The 27,792-nt window shown below is 39.5% G+C and overlaps 1 protein-coding gene across 2 annotated transcripts in view; it reads right to left on the reverse strand.

The window, feature by feature from the left end:
* Positions 1-27,792, reverse strand: part of parga (poly (ADP-ribose) glycohydrolase a) — a 184,294-nt gene that overhangs the window by 48,203 nt on the left and 108,299 nt on the right. For both annotated transcript variants that reach the window (XM_072282825.1, XM_072282824.1), the window contains exons 10-12: positions 11,804-11,883; positions 5,813-5,873; positions 1,069-1,144 (exon numbers count right to left, since the gene is read on the reverse strand). In XM_072282825.1, coding sequence (XP_072138926.1) covers positions 1,069-1,144; positions 5,813-5,873; positions 11,804-11,883 — 217 coding nt within the window. The remainder of the gene's footprint in view (positions 1-1,068; positions 1,145-5,812; positions 5,874-11,803; positions 11,884-27,792) is intronic.

The following is a 27,792-nucleotide window of genomic DNA, read 5'->3' on the forward strand; positions in this document are numbered from 1 at the left end:
GGTGGGTTGCTGGGTGGTAAGGTTTGTTGGGCTGGAAGGGCATGTTCCACACTATATTTCTAAATAAGCAAGCAAATAAATAAATAAATATATTTACCAGGTGGAATATTAAGCTAGATCAGGGGCTGAGACCCTTCATCAGGACTGGAGAAAAGGGATGAGAAGTCAAAATAAGAAGATGAGGGGCTGGGAGGAAGAAATACAAGGTAGTAGGTGATAGGCGAAAGTAGGGGGAGGGGTGAAGCAAAGAGCTGGGGAGTTCAGTGGTGAAAGAGATAAAGGGCTGTACAAAGGGAAATCTGATAGGGGAGGACAGATGACCATGGAAGAAAGGGAAGGGACAGCAGCACCAGAGGAAGGTGATGGACAGGTAAGGAGAGAGATGAGAGAGGGAAATGGGAAAGAGGACTGGTGAAGGAGAGGTGAGGGGAGCCATTACCAGATGTTCGAGAAATCGATGTTTATGCCATCAGATTTGAGGCTACCCAGACGGAATACAAGGTGCTGCTCCTCCAACCTGAGTGTGGCCTCGTCGCAGCAGTAGAGGCAGCCATGGACTGACATGTCGGAATGGGAATGGGAAGTAGAATTAAAATGGGTGGCCAGTGGCAAAGTGATCTCCCAATCTACCTTGGGTCTCACTGAAATACAGGAGGCCACACAGGGAGCACTGGATACAGAAAATGACCCCAACAGACTGAAGGGGTGAAGTGTCACCTCGCCAGGAAGGACTGTTTGGGGCCGAACAGTAGTGAGGGAGGAGGTGTAGGGGTACGTGTAGCACTTGTTCCACTTGCAAGGATAAGTGCCAGGAGGGACATCAGTGCAAGGGGTCAAAAAGAAAAGGGATTTGCATAGGGAATAATCCCAGTGGAAAGCAGAAAGGGGGGAGGGGGGACATGTGCTTGGTTGTGGGATCCCATTGGAGATGGCAGAAGTTATGGAGAATTATGTGCTATATTTCCTTTTACATATAGACCACTATTGCTTGTAAGAAGATGGTCAAACATCAATGCGTTCTTGATGATCAGTAATTTTCATGACTTTCTTTAATTATTGTACTTTTACCTGTAACATCCCACGTCCATTGTCTTCAATTGTCCCTTCACACGTGATATGGAGCCTGGTCAATTTCTTTGTAGACCTGACAAAAATAAAAAGACATGATTCATTTAATCAGCTTGCATGATTGCTTAAATTTAAGGAAATAGATATTTGGCTATTCTTGATATTTAAGCATTTTGACAGTAATATTCGTATTGTCTGCATTCTGCCTTAACCTGCCATTCATCCCTGTCTGTTTTTTTTTATTGATAGTGACGGCACAATTATTTATTTATTTAGCGCTACAGCGTGGTGAAGGCCCTGCAAGCAATGCCAGCCCAGCAACACCACAACCCCAATTAACTTTAACCTAATCAAGGGCCAATTTATAATGACCAACTAACCTACCCAGAATGTGTTCAGACCGTGGGAGAAAGCTGGTGGACTTGTAGAAAGTCCACACATTTCATGGAGAGCACATACAGTCCTTACAGAATGGCACTGGAATTGAACGCGAAATGTTCCGAGTTGTAGCAGTGTCATGCTAACTGCAATGCTACTGTGGTAAAAATAAATGAGCTTACTGTTGAATTCCAAGTCAGTTTCTTTGCTTATGTATAAATATAATGATTTTTTTAATCTCAAGTATTATCTTTAAATGCCCTTCCACAGGTTAGACCGAAATAACCTCTTTCAAACAAAACATTACACAAAGGATATTAAAAGAAATTTTCAAATGACTAATTTAAAAAATTGGAGAGCAAACAGCTAATTATAGATTAGATTATGAGGACACTCAGTCCTCGTTTATTGTCATTGAGAAATGCATGCATGCATTAAGAAATGATACAATGTTCCTCCAGAGTGATATCACAAAAAAAACAAGACAAACCAAAGACTAACACTGACAATACCACATAATTATAACATATAGTTACAGCAGTGCAACGCAATACCATAATTTGATAAAGAGCAGACCATGGGAACAGTAAAAAGAAGTCTCAAACTTCCGATCGACTCCCGATAGTCCCCGATAGCAGGCGGCAGAAGGAGAAACTCTCTCTGCCATAAACCTCCAGGCACCGACAACTGTTGATGCATTGGAAGCACCCGACCACAGCTGACTCTGAGTCCGTCCGAAAACTTCGAGCCTCCAACCAGCCCTTCGACACCGAGCACCATCTCTGCTGAGCGCTTTGACCCCGTCCCGGCCACCGAGCAACAAGCAAAGCCGAGGATTTGGGGCCTTCCCCTCTGGGGATTCTGGATCACACAGTAACAGCAGCAGCGAGAAAGGCATTTCAGAAGTTTCTCCAGATGTTCCTCCGTTCTCTCACGTCTGTCTCCATCAAATCAAGGTTGTGCACGGCACCCTACTTGACAGATTACAGATATCATTCACCAGAGCGGCCGCGCAAGCTGTGTCGCACCGCCATCTTCTCCTCCTCCACATACTCCATATAATCAGAGTAAACAGTAGCTTGGTTCTGAAACTCAGCAAAGTATTAAAATAATTTGCACAAATGAAAGCATAATGGTATTTCTGTTAATCTCATCATCTTTCCTGGGAACAAAATATGGAAAAATATCCAATTATATCCTTCCAAATCTCCATGTCCAAGTACTTAGATGGTCAGGTCGTATGCATTTGTGAATTGAAATAAAGCAATGGAATGATACATATGAAATTAAATATGGAGCAACATTTTTCTTTAAAGAAAAATTGAAGTTAGTTATATACTAAGTGAATTGAGAGTTCTGAGACCCTGAATCCATGTACATTACTCAGCAGGGTGTCATGTATTGACATCACACATAAAAATGCATTCAGTGCAATTCATTAAAGAATGAACTTTCAAGACCGAGCTATTGACCACCACCACCAAAAATAAATTTGCAGAGTTCAAATTAAAGGCAATGGCTGAATAATGCAAGGGAAGTACAAGCAATCATGAGAACCATACTATCTGCAGTGGAGAAGTGTGAACAAAACAGCCAACATTAGCTCGTCTCAGTAAATATTTTTATCTTAAAAAACAATAATTTATTTGGAAATGCTAATTTCTGCAAAAGGTTAATTACAATTAACATCCCAAAGTTAAAAAAGACATCATAATCCACTTTTTGTAGTTCCTTTGCCCATGTTGTAAGTGAAATGTTCCCTCTTTTAAGCTGGAACCTTTGCATTGTAACAAAGAATTAGGCCTCTGTCAAACTCTTAATATGTTGAACTAGGAAGGGTCTCAAACTGGAAAATTGAGATGAGTCCAATGAGATTATTCCACAACGTTTCAGGTCTTTATCAAGTTTTATACAAGAAAGCTGGTGATAGTCAGTTTATTCATTCAGAGGTACAGTGCAGAACAGTTCCTTCCAGCCCGCCAAGCCACACCACCCAAGCTTAAGGTATTTAATACTGAGATTGAAAAGATTTGTGAACTCACAGAGGGATTATTCAATATGTAAATCAGGCAAAAAATAAATAGGATAGAATATTAGTTATAATCTTTAATTTGTAGAACATGTTTGAGCAGCTACAAAGTTTCCCTTTTATAGAGGCAGAAAGCTTTAAGCGATTAACAGAAGTTGGTCCATGACTATCTTAGACCTGCTTAGATCCTCTCTTATACTAATCTAATAAGCATTAGATCTATTCACTTTTTTTTTTCCAAAGCATGAACATGGTCAGACCAAAGACTTGCAAAACTGAAACCTCTAACTTAACATTAGAAATAGGATTACCACAATACATACCTTTTACAAAATTAAAATTTAGGTAGATTTAGTTGGGGGGGGGGAAGAGACAACTTTTTAATGGAACTATGCCATACCATTGACCAAAGACAAATGAAATAAAGCACAGTCAGTGGCTACTTTATTAGGTACAGCTGCTGGTTTATGCAAATATCTAATCAGCCAATCATGTGGCAGCAACTTGATGCATAAAAGCATGCAGACATGGTCAAGAGATTCTGTTGTTGTTCAGACCAAACACCAGAATGGGGAAGAAATGTGCTCTAAGTGACTTTAACTGTGGAATAATTGTTGGTGCCAGATGGCGTGGTTTGAGTACCTCAGACACTGCTGATCTCCTGGGATTTTTATGTATAATATTCCGTAGAGTTTTTAGAGAATGGTGTGAAAAATAACATTTAGTGATCAGCAATTCTGTGGGTGAAAATGCCTTGTTAAAGAAAGTGGTCAGAGGAGAATGGCCAGACTGGTTCAAGCTGACAGGAAGGTGACAGTAACTTAAGTAACCACGTGTTACAACAACGGAGTGCAGAAAAGCTACTCTGAGTGAACAACACATTGAACCTTGAAGTGGGTGAGCTACAGCAGTAGAAGAACACGAACACAGAGGCAAGTGCATGTACATCTATTGATCTCAGCGCTCTGATCTTAAAATACACTATTCTATTAACAAACTGCCCTGTAGTTAAAAATCAAAATGGACTCTGCATTAGCTATACTTTAAGGAATAGAATTTAAACACACATCCACAATAGAACTTCCATGCTAAATGTACAATAGCAATTTTACCTTGCCTGCTACTTAGCAATTCCATTCTTCACATATTCCTGTGAGACCTTTTAACTGATGTAAATGGTTGTGTTTCATAACTCATGCTTACAACAGAACCCTGAAGGAATTTGTCTCTCTTGCACTTTAGTGAATTAAATGCACTGTCTAATAATGCTGGGGAACTGGGATATTGAGGCTCCACGCATCTTAAGTCACATTGCTCTCAAGTAAACTGCAGAACTACCTCCTTTAGGCCATCCATTTGTCAAGCACTAACAAAAACATAGTAATACAAATCATCAAGACTAAACAAATTCTTGCAACATTCTGATTTATGAGATTGGTTTTTAAGATCTCTACTTCAATGCCAAGGCACAGTAGGTGCCAGTCCAATAATCACATTTTTCTCATATATTTTATTTTAGATTTATTAATCACATGTACACTGAAAGACACAGTGAAATGTGTCGTTTGCAATAACAGCCAACGCAATCTGAAGATGTGCTGAGGGCTGCCCGCAGGTCTCGCTGCACATTCCAGCACCAACATAGCTCGGCAGTACAACACAAAGCCAACATACAAGTTTAAGAAACTACTGTAGTATTTTATTCATGTTTAATCTATGCCACCATTAAAATCTATTCAACAATACACATCCTGAGATTTAGAAAATGACTAGGACGGTGTGGCGTGGCATCCAGCTTGGAGTCAGTGCTGTCCCCCACCCCCATCTTTGGTCAGCAGAAGATGAGCTGTTGTGGTCATCTGTCGATTTCGGCGACGTTGTATGGCTTGAGTTTGATTGAGCAGCTGTATCTTTCTATCTTATATGCGCAATGTGTACTTTGTCTTGTGTGTGACTATTGGTATCGTATTTTGCACCTTGACCCAGAAGTGACACTGTTTGGCTCCATTCATGTATGGTTGGATAACAATTAAACTTGAATTGAATTGAATCGATTTGAAGTGTGGCTTTATTGAATGCAAGCTGTGTCAAATTCACGTGAAAACAATGCTATATTACTGTCTTCCAAGATAAAGACTTGTAAGATTATCAATAATAAAAATTCTCCAAACTGACACTAACTCTGTCTGTAGGTTTCGTCTAAGTGGCACAAACACAAGAACTTTCTTCAACGGAGATAAAGCCAGTCACAGCCTTGCTAAATGTAATATTAAATAATGATCACTGAATCAAAGCTTTCTGGATAAAAATGCTAATATTGGCAAGAAGTTTTGTTACCGTTCCCATTCTGGAAAGTTCTGTAGACACTGTCTCTGAAAAGTTACCAGACCTGTAGGTTCTAAGAGAATAAAAAGAAAAATAATTAAAATGACAACTCAAAAATAATACATGAAAACAAGTATTCTAATAATTACATTACTTGAGTATGCACATTTTATACTTCTAACGTTTATTCCGCAGAAAAACTATATAATTGTTGGTCAAATTCCCTTTCATAAAGGTACTGGCCCAACGTGTGATTGAAATTTGAAACAATTCTGTAATTTTGGTTGCTTAACAAGCTGGCTATTCTCCTTTCTTCTATCTCAAGGAGGAGATATCGGAGCTTGATAGCACCCTCACTGCTATCGGACATATGAACCAATCATCTCTTTCAAATCCTTCCCAGTATGCTGCTATGCTCTTGAACCCTGCAACTGGTAAATTGGTTTTATTATGTAATGATGTACAGTAGAAAACTTTGTTTTGTAGGCCATCCAATTTAATTCCTGGGTGTTACTATTTCAGAGGATCTGTCCTGGACCCAGCACATAAGTGCAATTGCGAAGAAACCACAACAGCACCTTTACTTCCTTAGGGGTCTGCAGAGATTCAACATAACATCTAAAACTTTGACAAACTTCTATAGATGCACAGTGAAGAGTGTATTGACTGGCTGTATCACAGCCTGGTATGGAAACACCAGTGCCTTTGAATGGAAAATCCTACAATATGTAGAGGATTCAGCCGAGTACATCATGGGTAAAGCCCTCCCAACCATTGAGCACATCTGCATGCCCTCCCAACCATTCTACATGAAATGCTGTCATAGAAAAGCAACATCCATCAGAGATCCCCACCACCCACTCATGCTCTTTTCTCGCTGCTGCCATCAGGTAGAAGATACAAGAGCCTCAGGACTCACACCACCAGGCTCAAGAACAACTACTATCCCTCAACCATCAGGGTCTTGAACAAAAGGAGATAACTACACTCACTTGCCCACCCACTGAGGTGTCCTCACAATCAACCTCTCACTTTAAGGACTTTTTAATCTCATTATCTCATGTTCTCATTATTTATTGCAAATGCAAATATAAATAAATAGCATAGTTTGTTGTCTTCTATGCTCTACTTGATCTTTCGTTGATCTGGTTATAGTTACTATTCTATAGATTTGCTGAGTACGCCTGCAGGAAAATTAATCTCAAGGCTGTATATGGTGATATATTTGTACTTTGATAATAAACTTACTGTTAACTTTGAACAACAGTACACAAGGGAAAAGCAATAACAGAATAAAGTTTTAAAGAGAAAGTGCAGTACTGGCAGACAATAAGGTGCAAGGCCATGATGAAGTGGATTGAAAGATCAAGAATCCATCTTATTGCACAAGAGATCCATTCAGTAGACTTGATTAGATTATGAGGACACTCAGTCCTCGTTTATTGTCATTTAGAAATGCATGCATTAAAAAAATGATACAACGTTCCTCCAGAATGATATCACAAGAAAACACAGGACAAACCAAGACTAAAACTGACAAAACCACATAATTATAATATATAGTTACAACAGTGCAAAGCAATACCATAATTTGATAAAGAGCAGACCATGGGCACGGTAAAAAAAAGTCTCAAAGTCCTGATAGCCTCATCATCTCACGCAGGCGGCAGAAGGGAGGAAGTCTCCCCGCCATGAACCTCCAAGCGCCACCAACTTGCCGATGCAGCACCATTGGAAGCACCTGACCGCAGTGGACTGCGTCTGTCCGAAAACTTCGAGCCTCTGAACAGCCCCTCTCGACACAGCCTCTCCCAACACCATCCTCTGCCGAGCGCTTCAACCCCACCCCGGCTGCCAAGCAACAAGCAAAGCTGAGGACTCGGGGCCTTCTCCTCCAGAGATTCTGGACCACACAGTAACAGCAGCAGCAGCGAAGCAGGCATTTCAGAAGTTTCACCAGATGTTCCTCCATGCTCTCACATCCGTCTCCATCAAATCGAGATTGTGCACGGCACCCTACTTGACAAATAACAGACATCACCACTGGAGTGGCCGCTGCGAGCTGCATCGTGCCGCCATCTTCTCCTCCCGAATGACGGCAAGATCCTTACATTATTGCAGTTAGCATTTGTTTTTACACTACTTCACCTTTGCACTATTCTGTTTCTTTAACATTTATTATATTTATTGTTGAATTTATTGTATACTGTTTTATTCCGAAAGCTTCATGCAAGCAAGGAATCTTATTGCATCAGTGGTATGAAATTAAAAAATCCAAATTTTATAATGTGGTAATTTCCTTAGATAATTCAAAATTACCTTAGGAAATTACGGCCTACTTCATGATGTAATAGCAATAGATTGGAAGATCTACTCTCAGTAAGATCCTGTAATCACCATGGTCACGCACACACAAAATGCTGGAAGAGCTCAGCAGGTCAGACAGCATCTATGGAGAGGAATAAAGAGTCGACATTTCAGACGGAGAACCTTCATCAGGATAGTCTCGGTCTGAAATTTCAAGTCTATTCCTCTCTGCAGATGCCTCATGACCAGCTGAGTTCCTCCAGCATTTTGTGTATGTTACTCTGGATTTCCAGCAGCTGCAGAATCTCGTGTTTGTAATCACTGCGGTAAGCATTTCAGCATTTACCTGCCCTCTGATTGTTTCCCACTATTGTTTCCCACTATTTACCTGCCCTCTGATTGTTTCTCAACCCATTAGTTTAAAAGGTCTTGCTAATACTCGACACCAGCTCATCCAACAGATCTTATTACAGGCATTTGTCTTCCACCTCATTCTTCCCCACCTCCCCCCCAACCCCAGCTCTGCATTAGAACACAGAACAATACAGCAGAGGAACAAGCTCTTTAGGTTGAACCAGATTTAACTAAGGCCACGTCCACACTAGACCAGATAAATCCGTAACCGAAGCTTTTTCTCTTCGTTTTGACCCTCCGTCCACACTGAAACGGCATTTTCCTCCCTCGAAAACAGAGCTTTTACACCCTCCAGAGTGTGTAAATTTGAGAACGCCGATTGTGCAGAGCAGTGTGGACGGGATAATCGGAGATTTCTAAAAATACTGTCATGATGTGCCAGAACAGATGGTGGCGGCAGCGCGGCACTTCATTGTTTTCTTGAACGCAACTCCCCACACAACCTAACAATTTCAGAACAGACGGCAATGAGACTAAAGCCAGAAGAGTTAGAAATGTACTCACCAAATACTTTGACCCATAACTTACTGAATAAATAAGTATACTCACTCCGCCCTGTTCTCTGCCCTTGCTTGTATGAAGGTGGTTTACCTATTTATGCAAGTACTTCTCTGACAATAGATGTGTAACAGCCTAAGGTAACATTGTATGGAAATACAAGATAACACTGATGCAGACATGTTTTATACATTTAACAAGGTGCTTCATTAATGCAACAGAGTCAGTCAGTTTTTCAATGTTCGTCATCAGCCAGGTCATACTGTCCGTGAACTCCCTGTCGGTTGCCTCCATACGCTCCAGTATTTGTTTTTTTCAGTTTTAAGTCCTCCAGCGTGAGAGCCAACAGCTGTCCCTCGTTTGGCAATTTCCTTTTAAGTTTTTCTAGTCTGTAACCGCACAAACGCGCACTTTTACAGCGAGATTTGACACCAAACATGTCGCTTGTTTTCTGTAGATGTGTCCTGTGCATGCCCAGTAGGAGGAGATTCGCCCAAATACCCGTTTTAATGTGGACGGAGGTATTTTCAAAAACGCTTGGTGTGGACGCCTATCGTTTTTACGCAAAACTGGCGTTTTCAAAATTATCCAGTCTAGTGTGGACGTAGCCTAAATTTCTTCAGCCTGCACATGTACCTCCACTCCCTGCAAATTCATTGATCAATCTAAAGGCTACTTAAATGCCACTATCGTATCAGCTTCCCACACCTTCAGTGTTCAATAAACTTCTTTCAGGTTTCCCTTCAACTGCTCCAGAAATAACAACCCAAATTTGTCCAACTTTCCTTACAGCTCATAATCCTCTAATCCAGGCAGCATGCTGGTACTATAAACACCTTGCTTTGAAAGCTGCAAACCTTCTACTACCCCCCTCTCCCCACCGAATTTGATGGAGGAAAGTTAGAGAGGGGCTATGCTAGAGGTAGGATTTTTTTAAAAAAAACACAAAGAATGGTCGGTGCCTGGAATGTGCTGCAGGGTTGGTGGTAGAAGCAGTAACATTAAGGACATTTCCAAGACTCTTAGATAGGTACATGGATGAAAGAAAAATGGGGGGCTATTTGTGAGGGAATGGTTATATTGACTTAAGAGTCAGTTAATGGGTCAGCACAACACCGTGGGCCAACAAGCCTGTACTATGCTGTAATGGTCTAAGTTCTGAATTATCTTTTGACTGCTAATTTCTCCCCAGAAATTTCATAAAACTTAATTGATAGAATTCACACCTACCTCACAAGTCCACATAACTACACTCAGATAGGTAACGTGTCTTAAGGAAAAGAATTCAGAACCCCTTCTAACTTCCTTCCTAGAGTGTCGCACCAGTCAGCCCATTCTTGTCTGGCACGTAGTGTCAGGATTGGTCTCCTTTCGGATTAACCGGGTCACGATATGAATGTTCCTGACTCGACCCTTGTTTTTTTAAAAAATGAGGCCCAGTGGCTAGCTCGACGCTTAACCCGGCACGGATGGAAAGTTTACTCGGGGGGGTGGCCCGACTTGGAATCGAACTCGGGAGCCTTCGCTCCAAAGTCCGGCGCAGATGCCACTGCGCCACCAGCCGGCAACTGATCAAGAGATTTGAATACTCATCCCAACGTTTTGATCAATTTTAATCAAAATTCATTTTATAATTGGAAAATTAATAGTGAAATTACAATTTTTTAAAAATCTGACACATTTTGAAAGGATAGTTTCTTGCATAATTTTGGACTTCTTTTACAATACCAATCCTCAGAGGGATCAGAAGTGGAGAGAGTGAGCAATTTCAAGTTCCTGGGTGTCAAAATCTCTGAGGATCTAACCTGGTCTGAATATATTGATGCAGCTATATTTCACTAGGAGTTTGAGGAGATTTAGTTTGTCACCTAAAACACTCAAAAACTTCTACAGATCTACCATGGAGAGCATCTGGCAGGCTGATTCACTGTATGATATGGGGGGGGCAGTGGGGGGTCTACTGCACAGGATTGAAAGAAGCTACAGGAACTTCTAAAATTAGTCAGCTCCATCTTGGGTATTAGCCTCCATAACATCCAAGTCAATTCAAGGAGCGGTGCCTCTGAACGGCGGCGTCCATTATTAAGGACACCCAGCACATGGCCTCTTCTCATTGTTACCATCAGGAAGGAGGTACTGAAGACTGAAGGCACACAATGAACAATTCAGAAACAGCTTCTTCCTCTCTGGCATCTGATTCCTAAATAGACATTGAACCCATGAACACTAGCTCTCTTTTCTTCGCTTTTATATCATTTCTGTTTATGCACTGTTTTTAATTCAACTATTTAATAAATATATATTTACTGTAATTGACTTTATTTTCTCTATATTAATATGTATTGCATTGTACTGCTGCTGCTAAATCAACAAATTTCACGACACATGCCAGTGTTATTAAAACAAATTCTGATTCAATACCTTCTCTCTGTTTGCTCTTACATGCTTCCAATATTGTTCTTCTCCAACCTGGTGGCCAGAAGCGTGATACAAGAGGAATAAGGTGTGTTTTCCGATTAGCGCTCACTATGGTGAAGATATTGATTTCTGTTTGCAACCTTAATGTAAAGGCTACGTCTAGAATTTCAAGCATGTAGACTCAAACGTATGAAACCATTTCATTACTGTAAGGCCCTAGAATTTGCTGTGCTTAAATGTTATTACCATACCATCATCGTATGATTTCAGATGGCTTGTCTATCAATGATTATATGCTTTGATCTTATTTTATTTGCATAAAACAATTACAAATGTTATTGGTTATTCGTAGTAACGTGAACTTACTTTTCTCTGTGACTTTTCTGAAATAGCAGAATAAGGTTTTAAGCTTTTCGACTTTCTTGAGTGAAGATCCTTCAAACAATCTGAGAAAATAATTAAGGAGATCTTTAATTAAAAAGTAAGTAGCTTACAGAATGAAAATAAATAAAGTAAAAAGACCCAACAACATTAATATACTAGATTCCAGTTAATTGGAACATACTGGGACCAGCACCTTTTGGCCCAACTAAATGGCTGCCCCAATTAGCCAAGGTTTCATGAAAATAGTTTAAAATGTATAAAAAGACAAACTGCTGTTTAACTGCGTAACAAATTATGTATTTAAGTGAAATACACAAAAAATTTAAAACACTACCAATACAACTACAGTACTATAAACTTATGTATTAGTTCCTAATAGTTATCGACAGAGGAATTCATCCAGTGTATGCTGCCATGTTCTTTTGATTGCCTGTAAATGAACAAGCTCAGTGCAGACACCTAGTGCATAAAGTTGACTGCCTTCATACAATGCTTTTGACTATTATATCTTCAAAATCTTCATTTTCATTGTAACTTTCAAGATGAATTGTCGATACCTTCAGATTCTTTGTAGTCCCAAACAAGTTGAAGTAGTGAAATCATTTCATTTTCACTCCCAGCCGTTTCTGGCATCTCCAGGTCTGAATGCTTGAAACTGCAGTGAGCAAAGCAGTTTCGAGTTGTCTTGATGCTAATTTCTGGTTAACTATCAGTGACAAAAATCACTGCTTTTTGAACATAAACACACACAGATGACACTATTTAAAAAACTGATTTCTCTAAAGAGCATGGTGTAGTCAACAGCCACACAAGAATATGCGACTGACACTAGTTAGAAACTGTCCCACAATAGTATCCTGTCCCAAGTAAGTGGCATAGAACCCCAAATAAACTAAGGATCTCCTAACAATTTTCTTGATTAGTTTTTGTTCTTAAAGAGCAATCTGAAAGAAACAGTTGTCCCAGTTAACCGAAAGCCACCGTGACTGGCTTGGAATAGCTCAGTTCATATTGCCACCATCCAGCTGGTTAGATAAATGACATTTGCTGCAGCAACCTTGAATATTATAATGAAATGAAACAAGTGAACTGGAACTGTATCAAAAAACTGCACATCAATTATTTTATTTTGAAAAGTGTTTGAAACAAGAAAATTCTGAACGAAGTTTGCACTTTCATACTTGTTTAAATTTTGTATTAACGCCTCACATAGTATTCAAAATAACCAAATGCATCATCCAAAACCCCTTGAATATCTTCTAAGGCAGAACCGAAGGAAATGCTAATCTAGCATATGACAAGCGATTCCTCCATCATCTGACTGCACAGCTTATTTAGTTGCTTTCTGCATCATGTCATTGTTCCTGGATATAAATATCACTCTCAGGACCTTTCAAATTACAAGGCTGGGAATTAAATTGCTAAATCTAGGCTGATGCAGTAAAAGCCCTTCAGGCTAGAGATATAATTTCGGAAAGCTGATTCCAATATACAACAGATTTCACTGCCAGACTAAAGTGACATGATGTTTTTCATCAGGAGAGTGAACTGCTGCATGCCTTATGGACAAACCATTTTCTCTGATAGAACATGGTCTTCAGGACATCTAGGCTTCCTGGTTAACCCTATTCCTATTACTGGTAGGTAACAGAGACAAAACTGTTAAAAACTGCTAACTGAATTTTACATCTTCCTTCTGAGTATTTAGTATGCATATTTTAAAAAGAATAAAATTAATTCCAATTTGCTTACCCACAAATATTTAAAATATCTTTGCTTTTCTCAAAACCCATATACTTCATTGTTCTTTCCATTAAATGTACTGTTGTCTTACAGAAGCCATTTTCTAAGAGTAGTTCAAGTAAATTTCACATTGCAGTTATTAATGGAGTTATATATTTATATTTAAAAATCTACTTGAAATATTTTAATGATGCTAATTTGTCAGATCTAACTTTCAATTTTACTATTCATCTATAATTCATGAGTAGGTTTCACAGATTGCACTTTGTAGCTCTTTTTCAATTGATCAATATTTTATAGTTTTAAGTTCCTCGATATATAACTGTTAAAATTCCACTTTGGGGATGCAGCCTGTTGCCCACATCTGTTTTTCTTCGCAGTAGCAAACATTTGGGAATGCAATTATACTGCCATTTCTCTGTCAACACAAAACAGTTTACATTTGAGTAAAGCAGGACACAAAAGTTAATCCAACTCCAAAATGCATTTCATAAAATTCCTGAGAGAATATTTCAATCTTTCAATCATATTTCAATCTTTGTGAGATCTGACACTGTGAAACTGCAGCTGGGAGATTATTCTATTCACTTACACACAGGTCCTTCCATGTTGAGAGTGTACTTGCTTTCTGTGGTCTCTAGACTGAAATTCCTATGCAGCACAGAAGGTCTAGTTACAGTGCCGTATCTCTAAATAAAAATAAAATCCATTTTATAAAAACCTCTGATGGAAAACTGTGCTTTGTTTTTTGTCTTCCTCTCCTCTGCTTCTGAAGTTGCAGAATCTGAATGAAGTATTATTTGCAAAGCAACGCATCTCCACGCCTCTTCCTTTGTTAATCTTGTACGTGTGCTCATTGGGTGCCCACCATGGGCAAACAATTATCATTTGCCCGACAACACAGTGACTGATCCTGATAAGAAGTACAACCCCTGCAGAACCAACATCACATCACAAAAAGACAAATTCTATGATTTGAAACATGATTCTTAAATATGATATTTTTCCTAGTTAAAGCAAAATCTCTGATGCATTTTCTTTCTTCTGAAAGTCTAGGAGATAACATTAAAACTAATTATGCATTGATACAAATAAAAGTAGCAAGGGATATTTTATTAAAACAAGCTCTTAATGCGATGTTATCAAAATAATACAGCAGGTTTTTATTGATTATTAAAAGAAAAGATTAGTTAGTATTAGTGGTCCAGCAGGTTGCTGTTCTACGACATTTTTTGTAAGGCTTGGTTCTGACACTATTAACATAGTTTAGGATCTCAGCATGAGAGATCGGACAACGCTGAACTCTAGTTCTTGTTCATATTAAATGTTTTTGAAAACATATTACAACATCCTCCACCCTGACCAAGCAGAGTCCAAACACCTCTGTGAATGTTGCTCAGGTACCTGTGCTGCACAGCTTGTGTGGGCAGTCAAATTCACCAAGTCCCACCCACACCTCTTCAACATTCTGCCACATGCCTATAGATGCAGTACTCAAGCTGGGTTTCGGTACTTTTAGCCAGCTGCTAACTAAGTTTGCATGAACCATATTACATTGACAATGGTGTCTATTTAGTACATAAAAAATTACCCATTTAACAAAAAAAATCTTCATTTGAACATTCCGATGTAACCATTATCTGTTTGTGGTCATGCTCCTGTCTCCTACTGCAGGAAGTAGGAGACTAGTAGGACATAAGGAACTGCAATTTCACACTACTTACAATGAAGAATCTGTCTGACTATTTGGCACCCACATCATTAAAATTAAATAAATACTCAAAAAGATTTGTTTTTAAGACCATAAGACACAGGAGCAGAATTAGACCATTTGGCCCACCGCGTCTGCTCTGCCATTCAATCATGGCTGATTTATTATCCATCTCAGCCCATTCTCTTCTCTCTGTAACCTTTGACACCCTTACTAATCAAGAACCTACCAACCTCTACTTTAAATATACTCAATGACTTGACCTCCACATTCGTATGTGGTAACAAAATGTGTAATTGTCATGTTCCAACTTCATGAAACATTAGTAAGACTGCATCTGAAGTACTGTGTGTAGTTCTGGTCAAGAGACTGTAGAATGGATGTGATTGCATCAGGGCGTATACAAGGAAATCTCATCAGGATGTTGCTCAGTCTGGGGTACTTCAGTTATGAAGGAACACTGGAGCCAATGATCTGACAGTAATATGAAAGGGATCAGAGTAGATAGTTCTTTTATCAGATGGGCGTGACTAAGGCAATACAGCATACAGTACCAATAAAAAGCATTTACCCTCTTGCAAGTTTTCATGTTTTACAACATTGAATCACAGTGGATTTAACTTGTTTTTTTTGACACTGATCAACAGAAAAAGATGTATGTCAAAGTAAAAACAGATCTCTACGAAGTGATCTAAATTAATTACAAATAGAAAACACAAAATAATTAATTGCATAGGTATTCACCCTCCCTTTAATAAAACTCACCAAATCATCACTGGTGCAGTCAAATGGTTTTAGAAGTCACATAATTAGTTAAATGGAGATCACCTGTGTGCAGTCAAGGTGTTCCAATTGATTGCAGTAAAAACCTATTGTCTCTGGAAGATCCAATGGCTGGGAATCTGCATCCTGGCAAAAACTACATCATGAAGACAAAAGAACACCCCAAGCAACTCCGCAAAAAGGTTATTGAAAAGCACAAGTCAGGAGATGGATACAAGAACATTTCCAAGTCACTGAATATCCCTTGGTGTACAGTTAAGTCAATCATCAAGAAATGGAAGGAATATGACACAGCAGTATATCTGCCTAGAGCAGGCCACCTTCAAAAACTGAGTGACTGTGGAAGAAGGGGACGAGCGAAGGAGGCCACCAAGAGATCTGTGACAACTATGGAGGAGTTACAAGCTTCAGTGACTGAAGTGGGATAGACTGCAAATACAGCACCTGTTGCCCAGGTGCTTCACCAGTCGAAGCTTTATAGGACAGTGGCAAAGAGAAAGCCACTGTTGAAAAAAACTCACAAGAAATCTCAGCTACAATATGTCAGAAGGCATGTGGGAGCCTCTGAAGTCAGCTAGAAGATGATTCTATGGTCTGATAAACCAAAATTGAGCTTATTGGCTATCAGTCTAAATGCTATGTTTGGCGTAAGCCAAACACCACACATCATCAGAAACCCACCATCCCTACTGTGAAGCATGATAGTGGCTGCATCCTGTTGTGGTGCTGTTTCACTGCACAGGCCCTGGAAGGCTTGTGAAAGTAGAGGGAAAAATGAATGCAGCAAAATACAGGGAAATTCTGGAGGAAAACATGATGCAGTCTGCAAGAGGACTGCAACTTGAGAGATATATTTTCCTGCAAGATAATGAACCCAAGCATAAAGCCAAAGCTTCCAGGAATTACATAAAAACAACAAAGTTAATGTCAAAGAGTGGCCAGGTCAGAGTCCAGACCTCAATCCAATTGAGAATTTGTGGCTGGACTTGGAAAGGGCTGTTCACTCACAATTCCCATGCAATCTGACAGAGCTTGAGCAGCTTTGTAAAGAAGAATGAGGAAAAATTGCGGTATTCAGATATGTAAAGCTGATAGAGACCTATCCACACAGACTCAAGGCCATAATTGCGGCCAATTGTGCACCTACTAAATACTGACTTGAAGGGGGTGAATACTTATGCAATCAATTCTTTTGTGTTTTACATTTGTAATTAATTTATATCTCTGTGACACAAAAGAGCCTTTCTCTGTTGATCAGTATCAAAAAAGCCAAATTAAATCCAGTGATTCAATGTGGTAAAACAATAAAACATGAAAACTTCCAAGGGGAATGAAAACTTTTCATACGCACTGTACATTTAGAGTGGATTTGAGAGGAAATGCAGGGTGGCTAGAGTCGAGAATGGGTTGCCTGAAGAGCAGCATCTGCACAAGGACTTGAATCACTGAAGGCACAGAAGGCTATGGTGCCTAAACAGGTAAATGGGATTAGTGTAGAGAGGTAAAACAGGCAGCAGAGACATGGGAGGGCTGAAGACTGGTTTCTATGTGGTACAACTACAACTCTAGGAGAACTAACGTTTCACATTAACAACTTCTGAACACCTCTGCTTCTACCTCCCTGACTTACTTTAATTTAGTGACAAAGCATGAAGTAGGCCCATCCTGCCCTTTGAGCCATACTGCCCCAGAAACCGCTGACAAATCTGTTTAACCCTGACCATATCACGGGCAATTTACAACAATTAATTAATCTACCTGTTGTGTCTTTGGACTATACAGGAAATCGGAGGACCTGGACCGCATATTCCGTGGGGGGGACGCATAAAGACTCCTTACGGAACGGTGACAGAGCTGAACTTCAAAATTCTCTGTGTTGTAATAGCTTCGTGATAACTGCTCTGCTACCATGGCGCCCAGCATTTCCAGCACTTGCTGGTTTCATTTCAAATTGCTAGAACCTGGCTAGAATATTTACTACAAAGACAAAAATTTGCTAAGTAATTAGGGTAACTGTTTAAATGTGAAAGCACTTAAACAATTACAAGGTTCATAAATCAAACATGTTATGCCCGACACATTCAAATTTGAGGGTTTCTTTTAAGAAATGCAGTTATTTTGGAGACGCTAATGTCTTTCTGGCACTGCTTTACATCAGAGTACTATACATCTAATTCCATTACCTCAAGAAACACACCATGAAGGCCACCACAGCTTGTCTCTGACCTTTTCACTGTCAGTGTGGAACAGCTGAATCAATGCTAATCAAATATATTCCTTTACTTGGATAATCAGAGTCTGAACTATCCTGATGCAGACAGGACAATGGCATAAAATATACAGCACTGTCAGTCATGACGATGAAAAGCAGAAGGTAACGAGAAAGAAACAATAAAATCATTACAATATTATCATGCAACAATATTTAAAAGATGACATTGAATCTTTTAGTTATTACTTTTAGTTTAGAGCTTCATGCTTTAGTAAATGTAAGAAATAGTTCAAAATCATGAACTATATCAGATATTTACTTAGAGATACAGCTTGAAGCAGGACCTTCTGGCCCAAACAGCCACGCCGCCCAGCAACCCACACATGTACTCTCGCCTAATCCCAGGACAATTTACAATGACCAATTAATCTGCTAACCGATATAGCTTTGGACTGCTGGAAAAGACTAAGGGGACCTGAGGCCACTTTTACACACAAGAGGGTGGTGGTTACATGGAACAGATTGCCAGAGGAGGTGGTAGAGGTGAATACAATTACAACTTGGATAGGTAGATGGATAGGAGTGGTTTAGAGGAACATGTCCCAATTATAGGGAAATGAAACCAGTTCAGTTCAGCACCTTGGTCGGCACGGATGAGTTGGGCTGAAAGTCCTAATTCTGTGCTGTATAACTCTCTGACTCCAACTCAGAATAGTCAGCCTAACACTACCTGTATTTAAACTCATAGGATATATACTGTATCCAGTCAGAAATGGATAGCATGAAACTTTTATTCAGTTAGCGAGGTATAGCACTGTAACAGGCCCTTTTAGCCCAATGAGCCCGCTCCACCTAATTACATCCACGTGACCAACCAACCTGTATGTCTTTGGAATGTAGGAAGAAACTGGAGCACCCGGAGAAAACCCACTCTGTCAGAGGGGGAGAGTACAAACTCCTTACAGGCAGCGGTGCGAATTGAACCAGAGTCACTGGCACTGTAGAGTGCTATGCTAACCATTATGCTACCGTACCACCCCAAGGAAATATCATTTTATAAAATAAAAATCAAGTTAACTTTATTATCTTGAAAAAAATCTTTTAAAATATCCGGGAGAATTTACATAAAGTCAGGGAGTATTTTTAACTTCCTTCGGTTTTCAAGACTCCTCAGATGTTACAATAAAATTAACTTGTTCAGCACAAGTGCTGGCATGTCTTCATGGTACAATGTATTGATGTTAATTTTTTTCTGCATGCTTCCACTTAAAATTCATTCCTCTAAAGGGGAGGCCTGAATTTGTGTATAATTACACACGAGCACTTTCCTGGGCCATTAAATATAAACCACCTAGCAAAAAAAAAGTGTCTTGGTAGGCTCTGATGACAGCTACAGAATAATTGCACCCTTACAAGAAAGGTTTGTTCTCTGGCTGGAGCACATTTATGTGTAAACGCGCAGGGAGCAGCTGCCTAATGAAAGCCAGGAAGCCAAGGCGTCACAGTTTGGGGGCCTTCAGTAAGAATTATTTCAAAACATTACTCAGTTATATTATAACTACATTAGATTAATTGAATTGGTTAATTTACTCTTAAGAATCACCAGATGATTCTCATTACTGCCATAATTTATGTTGTTGACTGTAATGCGTCTTTTATAATCATTTTGTAATAGTATATTGAAAATCATTCTAAATACAACATGCTTAATTACCTTTCCTTCAGGCAAACATAAACGGAAATATCTTATGAATGGAATACTCATACCCATCAGTGTCTCATTCATAACAGAAATGTCTCTTGTCTTTTCTTCAATACTACAAGTAAACTGCAAACCAAACTCACCTTGAACTATTTTTCATTTAGGTATTAATCGCATCACTAGTTTAATATATTAGAAATTTAAGCAACGAATGTTCTATGTGGTAAGGTGTGCTGGCTTTGTTGATGAACGTGTTCCAAAGTTCAAAGTAAATTTATTATCAAAGTACATATGTCACCATATACTATACTGAGAATCGTTTTGTTGCTTTCACAGTAGAACAAAGAAACAGAATAGAATATATGAAGAACTACAAAGACTGACAAGCAACCAATGTGAAAAAGAAATGTGTGCAAATATAAAAGAAACAAATAAAAAAATACTGAGAACATGAGGTGTAAAGTCAATAGGTCATAAAATATAGGAGCAGAATTAGGCCATTTTGCCCATCGAGTTCTCGCCACCATTTCATCATGGCTGATCCATTTTCCCTCTTAGCCTCAATCTTCTGCTGCTCTTCTGTTATCCACGCTGGCTCTAATAAAAACATTACTTATAGTTAGGCTGCACCAAACAAAACAACAAACTATTCCACTGGACAATTTGCCAGTCCTTTTGCTCACTTCACCTGCTGTATATGGTAACTGAAAATGAAATGATATTCTAGGAGGACCTCTTTCATGCAACTGCGAGATGCTGCCAACTTCGCGAATGTCATCTTATTAAAAGTAGCCAGGCAGCCAAAAGTTTGTTGTTTTAGTTATCTTTACAGCTACAGTTTTAAACTGTAACAGATGATAGACCCAGTGAGATCTCATTAATGATATGCAGATATGAATTGTTCCACACCGAGGGTCAAGTAGAACTGATGGATATGGCCTCCTGCTGAAAATCCTTCTCCATCTCCATTTTTTTTTAATGAACTAGTTCTTTCAGTGTGTGGCTTTTATTTATTCTACTAGTCATACACCATTTCATGGGAATGCCCCTATTTGGAAACAGCTGGTTTATGTGCAAACATTTTAGACAGTGAAAAGTACTTCAATTCCCTAAGCAGCACTCTTGAGGACTTGTCAAATGACTAATGATAACACCAACAGTAAAGTGACAGCAACTAAATTAAAGTTAACACCATGAAACACAACCACAAGAATAAGAATACAAGAAACTAAAGCTCTCGAGCCAATCAGCCTACTGTGTCTGTTCTGCCATTCAGTAAGGGTTCTTACCTCAGTGCTTAGCCTGTGTACTTAACCCATATCCCTCAATTGTCCTATTAACTAAAAATCTATGATTTTCTGCTTAAATGTGCTCAGTTAAGTTACCACAGCTCTTTTAGGAACAGAATTTCCATAGAAATTACTTATTTCAGTTCTGAAACACCAATCCTTACTTGTGATAGTGATTCCTAGTCCCAGATATCTGAGCAAAAGAAAATATTCTGCAATTCACTCTGTCAGGTCCTTTTAAGATTACTATTTCATACCTCAGGTGGAACTTTGACAAAGGTCTTATGAAAGCTCAATTATATTACAAATATTGGTCTCCATTACCTATTCCACTAGTTAATGCCCCAGAAAACACTCAGATTTGTCAAATTGTTAAAGATTTCTCTTTCCTAAATCCCAAGCCCAATTCTATTTTCTTGAAAAACGATTTCCCTGCCACTGATGTCAGGCTAACAGCTACACAGTCCCATTACCTCTCTCCCTCATTGTTTAAGTAGCCAATCCAGTCAATTTTAAGTAGCCAATTTGCAACCATCCAGTCTGTGGGAATCATTAAAAAGTCTATGGTATTTCCCAAAATTCTTAGCAGAGCATTCACCATCTCTTTAATCCATTCCTGAAAATCTTAGTCATTAACTCCAGGGTATTGATCACTTGTCAGTCCAATTAATTATTCCAATGGTAATTATTCATTAATACTACTTTCTTTGAGCTCATCATTCACATTAAAACTGTGTTTTGCTACAATTTCCAGGTAGTTTCCTGTGATTTCTACGAAACAAAGTATTTAATTTCTTGGCTATTTCATAACTTCCCAATATAACTTCTCCCATCTGAGCTATCCCCATTAAGGTTTACTAATGTTTTTCTTTTCACATATCTGCAGAAATTTAAAAAAAATTGTTGCCAGAATACTTTCACATTTTTCTTTTCCTTCACCAATGACTTCTTGATCCTCTGCTGAACTCTGAAATGTCCCCATTGCCAGAATCAGAATCAGTGTTACGTCAGTATCACTGACATACAATATGTATTGAAATTCGTTCTTTTGTTGCAGCAGTAAAGTACTATAAATTACAATAAGGAATATATATATAAATTAGATTAAATAAATAGTGCAAAAGTGTGCAAAAATAGTGAGGTAGTGGTCATGAATTGGTTTATTGTTCATTCAGAAATCTGATGGTGGAGGGGAAGAACCTGTTCCTAAAATGTTGAGTGTGTGTCTCTAGGCTCCTGTATCTTCTCCGTTATGGTAGCAATGAGGGGAGGGTATGTCCTGGGTGATGGAGATCCTTAATGATGGATGCTGCATTTTGTAGGCATCACCTCTTGAAGATGTCCTTGATGGCAGGGAAGCTGGCCAGGTTTGCAACCCTCTGCAGCCTTTTCCAATCCTGTACAATGGCCTCTCCATACAAGACAGTGATGCAACCAGTACAAATACTCTCAAAATACTCTGTAGAAATTTGCTGGAGTCTTTGATGACATCCCAAATCTGCTCAAACTCTGAATGAAACAGTCAACCATTGTGTGTTTTGATAACATTATAAGCCTTTTCTTTTGGTCTAATTTTATTTTTAACTTCTCTTAATGACCATAGCCTGATCATTTTGCATTAAAAAGAGATACATACAACTAAGTTTCAATTATTTAAATATTATCAATAGCTCATTACTGTCATACCTGTTAATGAAACTGCCCACTCTACCACAGCCAATGCACACCTCATGGCTTCTTCATCTGCTTTATTCAGATTTGTGACCCTAATTTGCTATTGAACTAATTAACTTTCAATTTCTACGTAAAATTCTATCAAATCATGTTCAGAGTTCCCTAAAGGTTTCTTAATTACCAGAACACCAATTAATTCTTTCTCATTGCGCAACACCAGATCCAAAATAGCCTGTTCCCTTGTCGATTCTGCAGCATATTGTTCTATAAAATCTATTATACTTTGTGATCAATATTACAATTACACAAATTTTATTTCTGACATTAACAAGTATTTAAATAATGGTGATGCTAGCTGCTAAACAATGGACTGTCATCTACATGAGCTCGAAGGAGGACATAAGCAGGAGCACAGAACTTTGAAAGGACATCATGTTCTAATTCACCTATCAGCATACAGCAACAACATAAATTGCGTGTGTAACAAGAACTTTAATGAGATGCAGTTTGGTATATGGTGTCAGGGTGGTGTGCACATGGCCCAAAAATGCAGCTGTAGTCCCTTTGTCCCTGAAAAACAATCCCCCAAAAGAAAAATGGTGCCAGTAAATCTAATTTCTCATTTTTGTTTCCAGAATACTATTTTCACTCTTTTAGTATGATAGTCATAGTCATACTTTACTGATCCCAGGGAGAAATTGGTTTTCGTTACAGTTGCACCATAAATAATAAATAGTAATAGAACCATAAATCGTTAAATAGTAATATGTAAATTATGCCAGTAATTATGAAATAAGTCCAGGACCAGCCTATCGGCACAGGGTGTCTGACCCTCCAAGGGAGGAGTTGTAAAGTTTGATGGCCACAGGCAGGAATGACTTCCTATGACGCTCTGTGCTGCATCTTGGAGGAATGAGTCTTTGGCTGAATGTACTCCTGTGCCCAACCAGGACATTATGTAGTGGATGGGAGACATTGACCAAGATGGCATGCAACTTAGACAGCATCCTCTTTTCAGACACCGCCGTGAGAGAGTCCAGTTCCATCCCCACAACATCACTGGCCTTCCGAATAAGTCTGTTGATTCTGTTGGTGTCTGCCACCCTCAACCTGCTGCCCCAGCACACAACAGAAAACATGATAGCACTGGCCACCACAGACTCGTAGGACATCCTCAGCATCGTCCGGCAGATGTTATGATAAGAATTAAGTTGCATTTGTATATCATAATGCATCTACTAGGATAATCTCATAGCACAACTCATTGAGTATATTGACCATTAGTTGTGTTGGAAACTGTTTTTATTTAAATAATACTTTTTATATGCATTCTTCACACTAATTGCCAAAAAGCGGTATAGCAGCTAAACTAACAGTTTATCACCGTTCACATTTTTCATTGGCCAAGTATTTGCATATTGCCCACGTGATGTAATTATTTTAATTATGTAGTTATTAATGAATTCATCACTAAGGAATTTTCCTCACCTTATCTACAAAAGTGACAGATTTTTCAGAAGTGTCATCTTTTATTTCTTTATTCCTTTGTCTATATGCCCCTTACCATGAATTCCCCTCTTAGCATTATTTCTCAGCTCTTTATTTAGTTAGCTTAGCATTTGTATGTTTGTTTGTACTGTAAAATAAATTGAAATTTTGGTATTAAGACTGCTTGCCTGGAAGAACCCCAAGGATCAAAAATTAAACAGAGACCCACTAGTTGGATTTGTCCACATATTGCCTTGCCTTGCCTTACCTTGCGCCCTTAACTCCTGGTGGAGTTGTCAGGACACCATCATGACAAGCTTTGCACAAGTCTGTTCCATCTGTCGCAGTTGTGTGCCAGAGCCTGGGTCACCGCAAATGTTTTTCCTGTCCATTCTTTAATGTTGTCCATCCATCTTTTCCTCTGTCTACCTCTCCTTCTTCTCCCCTCCACAGTTCCTTGTAGAACGGTCTTTGCAAGGCCACTGGATCTTGTTACATGGCCATACCATCTCAGCTTTCTTTTCTTCACTATTGTGAGAAGGTCTTCATGGGGGCCAATATGGTGCTAGATGGTCTTGGGGACCTGTTCGTTTGTGATGTGGTCCAAGTATGAGATGCCCAAGATGTTGCGATAGCATCTCATTTCCAATGCCTGTATTTGTATGTATTCTGTAGCTCTACTGTGAGGGTCCATGTCTCATATGCATACAGGAAGATGTAGAATACCAATGCAAGCAGGAGTCTGATCTTGTACTTCATGATGATGTTGCTGTCCCTCCATATCGTCTTTGAGTTTGGATAGTGCAGTCATTGCCTGTGCGGTTCTTGCCCGGACTTCTGGTCTTGATCCTTCATCACTGATGATTGCCCCCAGGTATTTAAACTGCTGCACTGTCTCAAGTTTCTGACCATGGACTGACATGTCTATTGTGATGGCACCGTTGGCATTTGCCATGAGCTTGGTTTTCTCGGCACTTACTTCCATTCCAAGTGCCTATCAACTCACTCAAAATATCGAAGTATACTCAGGATTTTTGAAGTTAACATGTAGGGCACCAGAAAGCAGATGGGTAGATTACATATTATTTGCAGAAGTGTATTTCACTGCATATTTGGAATAGTAGTGTGGCATTAATTTAGTTACTGTTCCTGCTATTATGCAATATTCATCATTTTAGTCATTTATTTTCCATTAGCAGTGAAGCTGGGGGAGATAGTTCCAAGCTTGACCTCGCATACTTCCTCTCAATCGGGGGTTCCAACCTGGGGTCCACAAAGCCCTCAGTTAATGGGAAGGGACTACAGCATAAAAAAATGGTTGGGAGCCCCTGCTTATATGGGTTCAAATTACTTAATCCCTGGATGAAAGGATTTAAATAATAGATGAAACTCTACAGAGTTTCCCTACATTTTGAGAGTACACTGAAAACATGTTTTATGTGAAAGAACAATGGATCTTTTGGCTCAAAAATAATTTAAACATCCCTCTTCTCATTACAACCATACAGGAGCCTGAAGACACACACATACTTAACACTTTCTCCCATGATCCACTATCTTGTCCCATCAGATTTCTTCCTCCTCAGCCCTTTACTTCTTCCACCTATCACCTCCCAACTTATTACTTCATCCTCTCCTCCACCCACCCACCTTCCTCCTTACCTGGTCTCACCTATCACTTGTCAGCTTGTGTTCTATCCCTTCCCCCCCCACCTTTTTATTCTCAGGATGAAGAGTCTTGGCCCAGAATAGCTTCTTCTCCTCGGACATTAGATTTGGTCCAAGAACACCACCTCACTATTTTATTCTCTTTTTGCACTATTGCAAGAAGAGAATAAAGAGTTGCAAATGAACATGGTAAAAAATGTATTCCAGTAGATACCAGTTAATTGGACAACTGGACCTTGAACATTCTGACTAACAGACTCCAATCAGTTAAGTTAGACAACCTCTCCTCCTCCCCTCTCAACCTGAACACCAGCGTGCCTCAAGACTGTGGGCTGAGTCCTCTTCTGTACTTCCTTTTCACCTATGACTGTGTTCCTGTATATGGTTCTAACTCCATAATCAAGTTTGCAGATGACAACACGGTGGTTGGCTTGATCAGAGGGGACGACGAGATGGCCTACAAGGACGAGGTCCAGCACCTGGCCACGTGATGTGCTGACAACAACCTGGCCCTTAACACCCAGAAGACCAAGAAGATCATTGTGGACTTCAGGCATGCTAGGAGCCAGACTCATGTCCCCATCTACATCAACGGAGCTGTAGTGAAGAGTGTATCAAGCTTCAAATTCCTTGGTGTCCACATTTCCGAGGATCTCACCTGGTCCCTGAACTCCTCCATCCTGATCAAAAAGGCGCAACAGCACCTTTATTTCCTGTGGAGCATCAAGAAAGCTCAATTCTGTCCCAGAATACTGATGGACTTTTACCACTGTACCATTGAACATACTCACCAACCGCATCTCAGTGTAGTATGGCAAATGTCCCATATCGGACCGCAAAGCACTCCAGCGTGTGGTGAAAACTGCCCAGTGGATTATCGGCACCCAATTGCCCACCATTGAGAACATCTACCATAAGTGCTGCCTGGGCAGGGTGAAAAGCATTATCAAGGATGCATCTCACCCTAACCATGGATTTTTTACTTTCCTCCCCTCCGGTAGGTGCTACAAGAGCCTCTGCCCCCACACCAGCAGGCTCAGGAAGAGCTTCTTCCCTGAGGCTGTGACCCTGCTGAACCTCACATCACAGCACTAAGCAGTACTGCACCCACATTGTACTGTCTCAGTACTCTTATATTTGTGCGATGTAGCACTTACTTTTTATTCACAGTTATTTTGTAAGTAACACTATTCTTTGCATTTCTAGTCAGATGCTAACTGCATTTCATTGGCTTTGTATCTTTACTCAGCACAATGACAATAAAGTTGAATCTAATCTAATCTAATTGGGCCATCAGTTAATCGGGGCAGTGGCTTATTTGGGATAACCCTAAAAGAATAAAAACTAATCAAGAAAACAGCAAGGATTTCCTTCATTTATTTGGGATACTATGCTGCATAATTGGGGCAGAGGACTGTTGCTGAACAGTTCTAACTAGCGTCAGTCATGCACACTTGCGTGCCATTAGACACAACACCATGCTTAGAGGGAACAGTTTTTAAATAGTATCAGTTGCATGAACTTGTGTTCAAAAAATAGAAAATTTGTCACTTAATGTTGACGATTAAGTAAGACAATTCAGAATTGTTTTGCTCACTGCAGTTTTATGCATTCAGGCTTGAAGATGCCAGAGTCGACCAGGAGTGAAAATGAAACAATTTTACTACTTCAACAGATTATAAACTATGAAGAGTTTGAAGG

Source organism: Mobula birostris, chromosome 18 (genome assembly GCF_030028105.1).
Source record: "Mobula birostris isolate sMobBir1 chromosome 18, sMobBir1.hap1, whole genome shotgun sequence".
Taxonomy (NCBI): domain Eukaryota; kingdom Metazoa; phylum Chordata; class Chondrichthyes; order Myliobatiformes; family Myliobatidae; genus Mobula; species Mobula birostris.